This window comes from Rhinoraja longicauda, chromosome 26, assembly GCF_053455715.1.
Source record: "Rhinoraja longicauda isolate Sanriku21f chromosome 26, sRhiLon1.1, whole genome shotgun sequence".
NCBI lineage: Eukaryota > Metazoa > Chordata > Chondrichthyes > Rajiformes > Arhynchobatidae > Rhinoraja > Rhinoraja longicauda.
In genome coordinates this window covers 6,567,156-6,582,258 of record NC_135978.1, presented here as the reverse complement: position 1 = coordinate 6,582,258, position 15,103 = coordinate 6,567,156, and the positions used below count along the sequence as shown (strand labels likewise).

The following is a 15,103-nucleotide window of genomic DNA, read 5'->3' as shown; positions in this document are numbered from 1 at the left end:
CGAAGATCTCGGAGAAAACCCACGCGGGTCACGGGGAGAACGTGCAAACTCTGTACAGACAGCACCCGTAGTCGGAATCGAACCTGTGTCCCCGGCGCTGTAAGGCAGCAACTCTACCGCTGTGCCACCGTGGCCTCTATTGCTAGTCTTGGTGAAAGATACCTGCAACTTCAAAACACTTTGAAAAACATTTTGCAGTTGATAATTTTTACCATAAAGCCAATTGGACAGCTAATGGAGTTTTTAAAAATAGATTGCCATGTTTTATTCATTTCCAATTAGGAGAGTTTTAACTGAACATCAGTGGAAATGTTTGATAATCTAGCACTTTTGTGTAGCTTTGAACAGATAATTAGATATAAGGCTGAATGAAGCCTATCATGAATGTATAAATTTGTATTATTTTATGAATATTAAAAACTTTATAATTAACTCTATGCTGTAGAAATGTTACTATAGTTTTTCTGAAAGTCAAGGAGCTGGAATTTGATGGTGGTGGGAAATTATTGGTGTTTGAATCAAATTGTTTTAGTTTAGTTTAGAGATTCAGTGCGGAAACAGGCCCTTCGGCCCACCGAGTCCGCACTGACCACCGATCCCCGCACATTAACACTATCCTACACCCACTAGGGACAATTTACATTTATATCAAGTCAATTAACCTACAACCTTACTTTAGAGATGCAGCGTGGAAACAGGCCCTTCGGCCCACCGAGTCCGCGGACTAGCATTATCCTATCCTATTTGGTGTTGGTATGTGTTATTGCATTTTTATTGATTATTCTTATTGGTCTTATTGTTGAACTGCAGGTAATTTTTCATTTCACTGCACATTTATGTGTATGTGACAAATAAATTGATTGATTGACACTAGGGATATTTTACTATTTCACTGAAGCCAATTAGCCTACAAACCTATACGTGTGGAGTGCTGGAGGAAACCGAAGATCCTGGTGAACACCCACGCAGGTCACGGGGAGAACGTACAAACTCCGTACAGACAGCACCCGTGGTCAGGATTGAACCCGGGTCCCTGGGGCTGTGAGGAATGTTAGAGGAATTCAGCAGCTATCTGGGGTGTTTGCACAATTGATGTCAGAGTCACGACTCATGAGCGCATTAGTACACGTGTACTGAAGGTACACGAAGCAGGCAGATTATTATGTCACACAAATGCAAGCTGCATTAATGCAGCACATCCCTTGTGAAGCCCAACCCAGAAAGAATGCATCCTCTTATGGAACAAATCCAGTGGTGCCTCACAGGACCAGAGACCCGGGTTCAATCCCGACTACGGGTGCTGTCTGTGTGGAGTTTGTACGTTCTCCCCCGTGACCACGTTGGTTTTCTCCGGCCGGGTGCCCCGGTTTCCTCTCACACTCCAAAGACGTACAGGTTTGTAGGTTAAGATAAAACCCAGCAGGACAGGCAACATCTCTGGAGAGAAGGAATGGGTGACGTTTCGGGTTGAGACCCTTCTTCAGACCCGACCAGAAACCTCGCCCATTCCTTCTCTCCGGAGATGCTGCCTGTCCCGCTGAGTTACTCCAGCTTTTTGCGTCTATCTTTGGTTTAAACCGTCATCTGCAGTTCCTCCCTGCAGGTTTGTAGGTTAATTGGCTCCAATGACAACTGCAAATTGCCCCTAGTGTGTGTAGGATAGTGTCAGTGTGCGGGGATCGCTGGTCGGTGTGGACTCGATGGGCCGAAGGGACTGTTTCTGCGCTATATCTCTGAACTAAACTAAATTAAATGGTACAATTACAATTCACCACTGCTATTTAAGGGGGACAGTCAATTGTTTGATTAATTGATTTATTTTTGAGCGATATCTTTTTCTTGCTGCCGCTATCATTCGACAAGCTTCCTTTGGTGTTTTCTCACATTGACGCCATGTTGAACACGTTCACACGTTCAAGAGCTTGAGCTTGGGTCAATCGAAGAAAGCGCGAGGAGCGGAAAACATTGGTGGGGAGTTGCAAAGAGTAGCAGCAATCATCATCATCGGCGGTCACTCGAAGCGAGTGTACGGCTGTCAGGCACGGTGGCGCAGCGGCAGAGTTGTCGCCTTACAGCGAACGCAGCGCCGGAGACCCGGGTTCGATCCCGACTACGGGGGCTGTCCGTACGGTGTTTGTACGTTTCTCCCCGTGACCTGCGAGGGTTTTCGCCGAGATCTTCGGGTTTCCTCCCACACTCCAAAGACGTACAGGTTTGTAGGTTAATTGGCTTGGTAGATGTAAAAATTGTCCCTAGTGTGTGTAGGATGGTGTTAATGTGCGGGGATCGCTGGTCGGCGCAGACACCCGGAGAGAACCCACGAGGTTACAGGGAGAATGTACAAACGCTGTACAGACAAGCACCCCTAGTCAGGATCGAACCCGGGTCTCTGGCGCTGTGAGGCAGCAGCTCTACCACTGCGCCACCGTGCCGCCCTTAGACATTGTCATCCGAGGAGCATCCTTTTATGTTGTACTGTTGCACGCTCTATGTTCTCACACCGGTTTTGATTAATGAGGAAGTCGGTTTTCTCCTGGCATTGATGTCTAACTTTGCTTTGCAAAGGAGGCTGGAGGGTAATTCAATCAATTGCCACTTGTAATTGTCAGGTTTTGCAAATTGCAGCCATGCCTCTTGTATCTATTTCATTGTTAATTCCTTTTTCATGATGGTGGTCGATGTTCAGATGAAGACCAGTAGGTGGCAGTAGCATGTAATGTAAAACTTATACCTTGGGGATCATTTTATATTGTGTAGCAAAGAACTGGAGGAACAGCATCTCATATTTCGCTTGGGCAGCTTACAGCCCAGTTGTATGAAAATTGATTTCTCTCACTTCAGGTACCCCCAGCATTCCCTCTCTCTCCATCCCTCCCCCACCCCCACCCAAGCCCCACTAGCTTCGTGTTTTCACCCAATGGCCTGTTTTCTTTACCATCGACACTTTTTGCATTTCTTTTTTTTCATTTTTCCTCATCTCTCCACGTCATCGTCTATATCTCTCGTTTCCCTTATCCCCAACCAATCTGAAGAAGGGTCTCGACCCAAAACATCACCCATTCCTTCTCTCCAGAGATGCTGCCTGACCCGCTGAGTTACTCCAGCTTTTTGTGTCTGTCTTCGATCATTTTATGTTGTCATTCAGGAGAACAGTAAACTAACATCCAGTTTTGTCATTTGCTGAAATGTGGCATTCCCCAATTTTTCAGATCTGTGCTGTGAAAGTGCGTGATATATGCATTTTAGGAAGTTAAACCAGGGCAGGATGTACAAGAGGGTGCTGCCTAGGGTTGCCAACTGTCCCGTATTAGCCGGGACATCCCGTAATTTGGGCTAAATTGGTTAGTCCCGTTCGGGATCGCCCTCGTATTAGGCCCGGACAGCGCTGTACGCCCGTACACTGTAGGCCCCGACACTGTAGGCCAGGACACTGTAGGCCCGGACATTGTAGGCCCGGACACTGTAGGCCCAGACACTGTAGACCGGGGGCCGCTGTAGTGCCGGACAGTGTAGGCCCGGGCGCCGCCTAATGGAGGTTGCGTAGCGACCCGCCTCCCGGCCCGGGCGGCCGCCATTGGTAGAGCGGAAGCACGTGGCCGCTGTCTGGGTGAGGTCACGTGGGGCAGTGACGTCACCCTTTGTCCCTTATTTGGGAGTGAGGAAGTTGGCAACCCCAGTGCTGCCTGACTCGCTGAGTTGCTCCAGCACTTTGTGTCTGTCTTCGGTGTAAACCAGCATCTGCAGTTCCTTTCTTTGTGGCCAGAATACCAGATACCAGAATATCTCATTGGACTAGAATGTTAGAGTAATTGTTTGCAATATCCTGTCACATCATGGTACAGATGATACCAAGGTATGAGTGTTGAAAAAAGTTAAAATTACACTAATGAAGTAACCAAAACTAAGCCAGGATAAAGAAATAACATCAAATGGTTAAAATCTGAAGAAGGGTCTCGACCCGAAACGTCACCCATTCCTTCTCTCCAGAGATGCTGCCTGTCCCGCTGAGTTACTCCAGCTTTTTGTGTCCATCTTCTGTATTAGCCAGCATCTGCTATTCCTTCCTACACATGGTTAAAACTATCTTTGAATGAAGGGAGGAAGTGTGATGAATCTAGATTTCTTTTCTGAAGGTGAATGATCCAAAACCTAGATCTATGTGCCAGATGCCATTTTCATGTAATCTTTGAAAGATGCTGTTTTAAACTGGAATTAACGTAATCATCCTTGCTAGTTAATGTCAACACAGCAGATGCTGCTTTGAGTGCAGACTCTGTTTATTGCCATGTTTTGTGTGAAACTATTTCCTTCATTTTGAATGTTTTTCTATGTCTGCAGTGGCGTGTAATTCCTACAGAATTAGAGTTGTCTTTAATTGAATTATTTCCGGGAAAATTCCCTTCAGAAGCAACAAGCTAGACACAAAATGCTGGAGTGACTCAGTGGGTCAGGCAGCATCTCGGGAGAGAAGGAATGGGTGACATTTCTGGTCGAGACCCTTCTTCAGACTGATGTCAGGGGAGGGGGCGGGACAAAGATAGGATGTAGTAGGAGACAGGAAGACTAGAAACATAGAAACATAGAAAATAGGTGCAGGAGTAGGCCATTCGGCCCTTCGAGCCTGCACCGCCATTCAATATGATCATGGCTGATCATCCAGCTCAGTAACCTGTACCTGCCTTCTCTCCATACCCCCTGATCCCTTTAGCCACAAGGGCCACATCTAACTCCCTCTTAAATATAGCCAATGAACTGGCCTCAACTACCTCTGTGGCAGGGAATTTCACAGACTCACCACTCTCTGTGTGAAGAAATGTTTTCTCATCTCGGTCCTAAAAGACTTCCCCCTTATCCTTAAGCTGTGACCCCTGGTTCTGGACATCGGGAACAATCTTCCCGCATCTAGCCTCTCCAACCCCTTAAGAATTTTATATGTTTCAATAAGATCCCCCCTCAGTCTTCTAAATTCCAGCGAGTACAAGCCCAGTCGCTGTGGGACTAGTGGTGAGTGGGAGAACTGGGAAGGGGGAGGGGATGGATAGAGAGGGAAAGCAGGGACTACCTGAAGTTATAGAAGTCAATGTTCGTACCGCTGGGGTGTAAACTACCCAAGCGAAATATGAGGTGCTGTTCCTCCAATTTGCGCTGGGCCTCACTCTGACAATGGAGGAGGCCCATGACAGAAAGGTCAGATTGGGAATGGGAGGGGGAGTTGAAGTGCTGAGCATTCCCGTTTTTTTCCTTCAGAAACAACAGGATTTGTCTCTAAAAAACTGAGTATTCTCTGTTGTACCCAGTATATAATTTTGTATCATAGTGATACTGATATTCACTGGGAGGAGAGGTTTAACATTATGAACTGCAATTACCTATCACCTTATTAAGAGACCATCTGACATAAACTTGCTGCAAAAGATTGTGGATATTCCACTTTATGTTAAAAGCAACATAGAAATTATTCATAAACTAGTTGTTAAATATATTTTTAACTGAAATTCATCATAATGAAATTGCTAACTTATTACCTATAGTACAGTTTACATGTAAAGTAATGGTTCATTGTCACAGGAAGGATATGCAGGCTTTTGGGTGTCAGGGGTTATGGGGAGAAGGCGGGAGAATGGGGTTAGGAGGGAGAGATAGATCAGCCATGATTGAATGGTGGAGTAGTGGGCCGAATGGCCTAATTCTGCTCCTATCACTTATGAACTTTGGAGAGAGTGCGGAAGAGATTCACTAGGAGATGGACTAACTTAACGAGTCAGGCAGCATCTGTGGAAGGAATGGACTTGTGACGTTTTGTATCGAGACCCTTCCTCAGACTCAGAATGCTGCCTGCATTAGGGGGCATTGGCCACGAGAGGAGGCTGGGCAGACTTTGATTGTTTTCTCTCGAGGGCTGGAGGTTGAACAAAGACCTAATAGAAGTATATAAAATTCAGAGAGGCAGAGATAAGGTAGATAGTCAGAAGCTTGTTCCCAGGGTGGCAATGTCAAAGACTAAAGAGCATAGGTTTAAGGCCAGAAGGGAAACATTTAAAGGAGATGTGTGTGGCAAGTATTTTACACAGTTGTAGCTTGTCGTAGACATTGTCGTAATGGGGGGGTCCAGTCGCAGGTTTTTCGGCGACCTGCTACGACTATGACAGTCGCCGGCAGTCGCCTTAAAAAAACGCCTAACTGGGACAGGGCCTTTACTGAATAGTGAAAGGCCTGGATCGAATGGAAGTGGCAGGATGTTTCCAGTGGTGGGAGAGTCTAAGACCAGCGGCCATAGCTGCAGAATGAAAGGATGTTCCTTCAGATTAGAGAGGAAGAGGAATTTCTTTAGTCAGTGGGTGGTGAATCTGTGGAATTTATTGCCATGTCATTGGTTTTTTTAAAGCGAAGATTGACAGATACTTGATTGATAACGGTGTCAACGTTTACGGGGAGAAGGCAGGGAGAATGGGGTTGAGAGGGAAAGAATAGATCAGCCATGATTGAATGGCGGAGTAGACTCGATGGGCCGAATGGCCCAATTCTGCTCCTATGACTTGTGAACTTTTGGTGAAGGTTTTTTTTTAGATTTAGAGATACAGCGCGGAAACAGGCCCTTCGGCCCACCGGGTCCGTGCCGCCCAGCGATCCCCGCACATTAACACTATCCTACACACACTAGGGACAATTCTTTTTACATTTGCCCAGCCAATTAACCTACAAACCTGTATGTCTTTGGAGTGTGGGAGGATACCGAAGATCTCGGAGAAAACCCACGCAGGTCACGGGGAGAACGTACAAACTCTGTACAGACGGCGCCCGTAGTCAGGATCGAACCTGAGTCTCCGGCGCTGCATTCGCTGTAAGGCAGCAACTCTACCGCTGTGCCACCGTGTTGCCCTAGTGTGACCTCAAGCATTGATCCTCCTGTGTCATTTCTGAGTGAGTTATTAGATATGCTCCATCGCTTAGAAGACTTTAATACAGATGTATTCAAGAGAGAGTTAGATAGAGCTCTGAGGGCTAATGGAATCAAGGGGTATGGGGAGATAGCAGGAACGGGGGGTACTGATCTTGGATGATCAGCCATGATCATATTGAACGGCGGTGCTGGCTTGAAGAGCTGAATGCCTACTCCGGTACCTATTTTCTATGTTTCTATGTTTGCAGGACAACATTGAGGACTTACTCAAAGAACTGCTGACTGGCGGAGTCGGTGGTGTTGCTGGCAGTGTAACTAACTGTGCAGCTTTCCGGACGGTTCCAGGTGTTGTTGCAGCTGTACCAAGGCAGAGGGTTCTGGAAGGAGTTGATGAGGTAATAGAGGGCCCAACTTATGATGAGGTTGTAATACGTGCACATTATAAAGGAGATGGCCACCGTGGCCACACCAACACCTGGAAGAGATGGGATAGAAGATCTTATGCCGTTCTTGAATAAGAGCATATTATTCATAATTACACTCTTGTAGCACAAAAGCAGCCACCACCTCTGACTGTGGTCCTTGTAGCATACAAGAGCCTACAGTATGAATCAACAAACTTCATACCACCGAGTCCGCGCCGACCAGCGATCCCCGCACATTAACACTATCCTACACACACTAGGGACAATTTACACATACACCAAGCCAATTGCACTACAAACCTTTACGTCTTTGGAGTGTGGGAGGAAACCGAAGATCTCGGAGAAAACCCACGCAGGTCACGGGGAGAACGTACAAACTCTGTACAGACAGCACCCGTAGTCGGGATCGAACTCGGGTTTCCGGCGCTGTAAGGCAGCAGTTCTACCGCTGCGCCACCGTGACCGCCCCAAGAACTGTTACTTGTGAGAATAAAGCATTCATTCATTGATTCATTCATTCATGTGCACAAACAACCTTTATGGATACAGGCACCTCGGATCACACAGGTCCCGTGAGGAGTATAAGAGTTGTAGGAGTACACTTGAGAAGGACAGTGGTGGGATACGCAACGAGTTCCAGAGGAAGCGACAAAGACAGGTACAATTACAACCTTCGAAAGAATTTGGAGATGTTTATGGATAGGAAAGATTTTAAGAGATGCGGAACAATTGCAGGAAAATGGGATTAGCTCAGGAAGGCACCTTGGTCGGTATGGACAAGTTGGGCTGAAGGGCCTGTTTCCATGGTACATACCTCCATGATTCGACTTCTGGGCTTACAAAATCATCTATGTTTGATTCACTATCCCTAGGTTCTGATTTCATTGTCTCACCAGCTGAAGTATTCCAGGGTTGTCAGGGTAGGAAAAAAACTGCAGATGCCGGTTTAAATCGAAGGTAGACACAAAATCTGAGGAAGGGTCTCGACCCGAAACGACACCCATTCCTTCTCTCCTGGGATGCTGCCTGACCCGCTGAGTTACCCCAGCATTTTGTATCTACCTTCCAGTTGTTAGTGTGGCACGGTGGCGCAGCGGTAGAGTTGCTGCCTTACAGCGCCAGAGACCCGGGTTCGATCCTGACTCTGGGTGCTGTCTGTACAGAGTTTGTACGCTCTCCCCGTGATCACGTGGAGTTTTTCCTGGTGCTCCGGTTTCCTCCCACACTCCAAAGATGTCCAGGTTTGTAGGTTAATTGGCTTCTATAAAATGTGTAGGATAGCCCTTGTGTACGGGTTGACTTCTGGTTGGCACGAACTTATTGGGCCGAAGGGCTGGCACGAACTTATTGGGCCGAAGGGCCTGTTTCGGAGCTGTATCTCTAAAGTCTAAAGTTGTACCGTGTTGCAGTCTGAGAGGTAAGTTTTTAATTCCTCTTTATGCAGGTGTAACACTTCCAAGGCTGACTGATGGTCAGCAGGTGAATCTATCGCACTGACCTTTGAGGAGTGGGCAGACCATGGCTAACGTTTTAACTGGCCCGACCCTAAAATACTGTCCGACTGCGATTTCCATGTAGAGAAGTGGGATACCAAGCACCACAAGCATCACCAAGAAGGGGATCAGAAACGCTCCTGAAAGAGAAGAAATAACGTCAGATTAAAATTAATGCAGTTGTGACAAATGCCCGTGATTTAGTTTAGTTTGGAGACACGGCTCAGAAACATGCCCTTCGGCCCCCTGGGTCCGCGCCGACCGATGATCCCCATCCACTAGCACTACCCTACATACACTATGGGCAATTTACAATGGCTACCAAGCCATTTAACCCACAAACTTGTACGTCTTTGGAGTGTGGGAGGAAACCGGAACACCCAGAGAAAACCCACGCAGGTCACAAACTCTGTGCAGACAGCACCCGTAGTCAGGATCGAACCTGGGTCTCGGCCGCTGTAAGGTAGCAACTCTACCGCTGCGCCAATGTGCCGCCCTTTGGTCTACTGAAGTGGATTGAGGTTTGAGGATTGAGGATTGAGGATTGAGGATTGAGGGCGTGCAGCGTAGGTTTATTAGGTTAATTCCCGGAATGGCGGGACTGTCATATGTTGAAAGACTGGAGCGGCTAGGCTTGTATACACTGGAATTTAGAAGGATGAGAGGGGATCTTATCGAAACATATAAGATTATTAAGGGCACGTTAGAGGCAGGAAACATGTTCCCAATGTTGGGGGAGTCCAGAACAAGGGGCCACAGTTTAAGAATAAGGGGTAGGCCATTTAGAACGGAGATGAGGAAAAACTTTTTCAGTCAGAGAGTTGTAAGTCTGTGGAATTCACAGCCTCAGAAGGCAGTGGAGGCCAATTCTCTGAATGCATTCAAGAGAGAGCTAGATAGAGCTCTTAAGAATAGCGGAGTCAGGGGGTATGGGGAGAAGGCAGGAACGGGGTACTGATTGAGAATGATCAGCCATGATCACATTGAATGGTGGTGCTGGCTCGAAGGGCCGAATGGCCTACTCCTGCACCTATTGTCTATTGTCTATTGTCTATTGTCTATTACAGTCCTTGGATTTTTGTCCTGGCACCCTAAGAATTTTGACTTCCTTCCACTGACATTTCTGAGGTAAACTTTTTGTTAGATATTCATATAAACAAAAATCTCATCAGCTTTCTAAGTCTGGTCATTTCCGTTCAATCAGTTAATAAGGGGGGATGGTTTACACAAAGTTATAGCAAATATGGTCGTGCGCTGAAGTGGATAATTATAGTGTGCGTCTGAAGAAGGATCCCGATGCAAAATGTCATCTAAACATGTCCTCCTGCATCTGTGGAGAACATGGATCCGACCCGAAATGGACCCGTCACCTGTCCATGTTCTCCAGAGAAGCTGCCTGATCCATCGAGCTACTCCAGCACTTTGAGTCTTTTTCTGAAAATGTCTCCCGTAAGTAAAATGAAGAAGACTTTTCTTCACTCAGTTCTAGCCACACACAAGTATAACACGTGTACAACAGGTAATGCCAAGAAAAAACCCCACAGGAGTGCAGGATATAGTTTCACAGTATTGTAGCATTAAACTTCCAGAGATGAAGCCCAATGTCAGTGATGAGATATGTTGGAAAATTGGGACTACGTCCTATCTTATGGAAGGAACATTCATTCATTCAATATGGGCGGCACGGTAGCGCAGCGGTAGAGTTGCTGCTTTACAGCGAATGCAGCGCCGGAGACTCAGGTTCGATCCTGACTACGGGTGCTGTACTGTAAGGAGTTTGTACGTTCTCCCCGTGACCTGCGTGGGTTTTCTCCGAGATCTTCGGTTTCCTCCCACACTCCAAAGACGTACAGGTATGTAGGTTAATTGGCTGGGTAAATGTAAAAATTGTCCCTAGTGGGTGTAGGATAGTGTTAATGTACGGGGATCGCTGGGCGGCACGGACTTGGTGGGCCGAAAAGGCCTGTTTCCGGCTGTATATATATGATATGATATGATATATGATATATGATATGATATATGAATAGCAACAGGCCTTTTGGCTCACAGAGTCCACTCCGATCATTGATCATAGACAATATAGACAATAGACTATAGGTGCAGGAGGAGGCCATGTGGCCCTTCGAGCCAGCACCGCCATTCAATGTGATCATGGCTGATCATTCTCAATCACTACCCCGTTCCTGCCTTCTCCCCATACCCCCTGACTCCACTATCCTTAAGAGCTCTATCCAGCTCTCTCTTGAATGCATTCAGAGAATTGTCCTCCACTGCCTTCTGAGGCAGAGAATTCCACAGATTCACAACTCTCATCTATTCACACCAGCTCTATATTATCCCACTTTCGCGTCCACTCCCTGCACACTGGGGAGCATGTGCAGAGGCCAATTAACCTACAAACCCGCACGTTATTTGGGATGTGGGAGGAAACCGGAGCACCGGAGGAAACCCATGTGATCACAGGGGAGCGTGCAAACTCCACGCGGGCAGTACCCGAGGTCAGGATTGAACCAGGGTCTCTGGAGTAGTGAGGCAGCAGCTCTAACAGTTGCACCACTGTGTCGCCATGACATGGTCTGACCACAGTGGAAGTGGAAGATGCTGCTCCCCAATCTGGCGGTACGATTGCTTGATATTTTGAAAGGGGTGAAGAACTCGATTCATTAAAGAGCAACATAATTCTCAGTGACTGAAGTCAGAGTGGTGGCCTGACTCAGGAGTTCAGCATGAAACGTACAGAGCAGGGAAAAATGCAAATGCAGGCTTAATTTATTGGTGCTTCACTGAGAACTAGTTAATTTGGATGAAATATTAAGTGCTATCAGAAGTTCACATATAACATGCTCTGGGAATATATTCTGCAAGTCCTGCCGGAGGCTAGTCAATTTTAACAATCCTTTCCCCTACACTCATCAGTGGGCTCCAGTATCTCCTCCCATTTATTTCTGCTGCCACTTTAAACACTTGGACCATTCGATATTTAATTTATCCACGGTCACAGCCGACTAAAGCTCGGTATTGAAAAGGATTGATGGTTGACTTAAAGTTTCACTTGAAACGTAAGTGTTGTAGCTGTCAGTCAAGGCAATAGGTGAGAGGGGAGTTTAAAGCTCATTTTATATCCCTCCTGATTTTTCAATCCTTGGAAGCCCACGGAAACAAAAAAAAATGGTAAAAATGTAGAAATGATTGATCTATTTACTCCACTTTTATTTAAAAAAATGCTGGAGTAACTCAGCAGGTCAGGCAGCATCTCAGGAGAGAAGGAATGGGTGACGTTTTGGGTCGAGACCCTTCTTCAGACTGATGTCAGGGGGGCGAGACAAAGGAATGATATAGGTGGAGACAGGAAGATAGAGGGAGATCTGGGAAGGAGGAGGGGAAGAGAGGGACAGAGGAACTACCTAAAGTTGGAGAAGTCAATGTTCATACCACTGGGCTGCAAGCTACCCAGGCGAAATATGAGGTGCAGTTCCTCCAATTTCCGGTGGGACTCACTATGGCACTGGAGGAGGCCCATAACAGAAAGGTCAGACTGGGAATGGGAGGGAGAGTTGAAGTGCTCAGCCACCGGGAGATCAGATTGGTTAACGCGGACCGAGCGCAGGTGTTGAGCGAAGCGATTGCCGGTCTCGACCCGAAACGTCACCCATTCCTTCTCTCCTGAGATGCTGCCTGACCTGCTGAGTTACTCCAGCATTTTGTGAAATAAATACCTTCGATTTGTACCAGCATCTGCAGTTATTTTCTTACACGATCTATTTACTCTATCGCACACGGTGAAAACGACCTCCTTATAACTCACTGATGCCTACGCTACCCCTAGATACTTAAAAGGAAGGGCACATGAATGTAAAGGAAGGAACTGCAGATGCTGGTTTGCACCAAAGGTAGACACAGAGCGCTGGAGTAACTCAGCTGGACAGGCAGCATCTCTGGAGAGAAGGAATGGGTGGCGCTTCGAGTCGAGACACTAAACGTCACCCATTCCTTCTCTCCGGAGGCGCTGCCTGTCCCGCTGAGTTACTCCAGCATTTCCGATACATGAATGTATATGTGACCATATGAATTAGGAGCAGGAGTTTTCCTCTCAGCCTCTTGAGCTTCCCCACCACTTAACAAAATCATGGCTGATCTGATTGTAACCGCATCCCTATTTATCCACATGAACCTTTTGCTCCTTTGCTCAATAACCACCTGCCTCCCTCTGTCGTACACACTCAAAGATTACACTGCCACCATCCTTTGAGGAAGAGAGTTCCAAAAGATTATGACAATCTGAAATAAATTTATATATATATATATATATTCCTTTATTTGTCCCACACCGGGGAAATTTACAGTGTTACAGCAGCAAAGTGGATAGCAAGAAACATTCATTATAAATAAAAGTAAAGACAAGGATTAATTGTCATCAATTTACTGTGTATTCCTCAACTGTTACTGTTGACTCGTCTGCTGGGAGCAGTGCTGGTTGTGCAGTCTCACAGCAGCGGGAAGGAAGGACCTCCTATATCTCTCCTTCATGCACTTGGGGTGAAGGAGTCTGTCACTGAAGGAGCTACTCAGTGCAGTGACAGTGTCCTGCATGGGGTGGGAGTCGTTGTCCAGCAGCGATGTTATCTTTGCCACCATCCTCCTCTCTCCCACCGCCTGCACTGAGTCGAGGGGGCAACCCAGGACAGAGCTGGCCTTCCTGACCAGCTTGTCGAGTCTCTTCCCTTCCGCCGCTGAGATGCTGCTGCTCCAGCAGACCACTCCATAGAAAATGGCCGATGCAACCACCATGTTGCTTCATCGAGGCAAACCCTTGCCTCGTCTGTGTCTTAAAAGAGCAACCCTTGAAAAAAAATAAGCGGAGACTAGTTTGAGATTCTTCTACATGAAGAAACATCCACTTCACATCCACCATAATCGAATGCCTAAACGTAGAAACAAGGAACTGCAGATGCTAGTTTACAAAAAAAACACCACACAAAGCACTGGAGCAACCCAATGGGTTAGGAATCATTCATTGGGAACATGGACAGGTGATCTTTCAGGTAAGGGCCCTTCTTCATTCTGACTTCATTCAGTCCTAAAGAAAGGTCAGAACCTAAAATATCACCAATCCATGTTCTCCAGGGATGGTGCCCAACCTGCTGAGTTACTCAGTACTGTGTTACGCTGAGTTACTGTGGAATTCTTTACCACAGAAGGCTGTGGAGGCCAAGTCAATGGATATTTTTAAGACAGAGATTGATAGATTCTTCGGGATTAGTGCGGGTGTCAGGGGTCATGGGATGAAGGCAGGAGAATGGGATTAGAAACATAGAAACATAGAAAATAGGTGCAGGAGTAGGCCTTTCGGCCCTTCGAGCCTGCACCGCCATTCAATATGATCATGGCTGATCATCCAGCTCAGTAACCTGTACCTGCCTTCTCTCCATACCCCCTGATCCCTTTAGCCACAAGGGCCACATCTAACTCCCTCTTAAATATAGCCAATGAACTGGCCTCAACTACCTTCTGTGGCAGAGAATTCCACAGACTCACCACTCTCTGTGTGAAGAAATGTTTTCTCATCTCAGTCCTAAAAGACTTCCCCCTTATCCTTAAGCTGTGACCCCTGGTTCTGGACTTCCCCAACATCGGGAACAATCTTCCCGCATCTAGCCTCTCCAACCCCTTAAAATTTTTATATGTTTCAATAAGATCCCCCCTCAGTCTTCTAAATTCCAGCGAGTATAAGCCTAGTCTGTAGAGTCTTTCTTCATATGAAAGGGAAAAGATAAATCAGCCATGATTGAATGGTATAGTACACTTAATGGGCCTAATTCTGCTCCTATAATCTACAAAACATATGAACTCCAGCATTTTGTGTCTTTTATATTTGTATGCCTCGTGGCCTTATATGTTTCAATCAATATCCTCTTACTCATCTAAATATTTGCATAGTATTGCAAATATGGCCCTTTGATGAACAGGGTAACAACATTGTACTAACAATATTGTTATGATATATCCAATTCCAGATTAATCGTTATAATTATAACCACATTGACTGGGCAACTCATATAATGAAAACTCTTTCACAGTGGGCACGTAATTCCTGTTCTAACGTGTTTAAATGTTGTATTTCCCTGCTTGAGCAAGTGCATGTATTTGTTGACAATTAATGCAAGAAAATATGCTTCATATCATCTAGAGTTTCATTTTCTATGTACCTGTGTAGTCTACAAAGCGTGCATGGACATTGCAAGGATTTGACATTGCAAGAACATTCCATTGAAATATCTCATTGT

General features: G+C 46.3%; 1 protein-coding gene across 1 annotated transcript in view; it reads right to left on the bottom strand.

Annotated features, from left to right (window-relative positions):
* LOC144606559 (sodium- and chloride-dependent GABA transporter ine) overlaps window positions 1-15,103 on the bottom strand; it is an 83,581-nt gene that overhangs the window by 33,896 nt on the left and 34,582 nt on the right. Inside the window, exons 2-3 of the mRNA XM_078422814.1 lie at window positions 8,825-8,959; window positions 7,169-7,376 (exon numbers count right to left, since the gene is read on the bottom strand). Of these exons, the coding sequence (XP_078278940.1) occupies window positions 7,169-7,376; window positions 8,825-8,959 (343 nt within the window). The remainder of the gene's footprint in view (window positions 1-7,168; window positions 7,377-8,824; window positions 8,960-15,103) is intronic.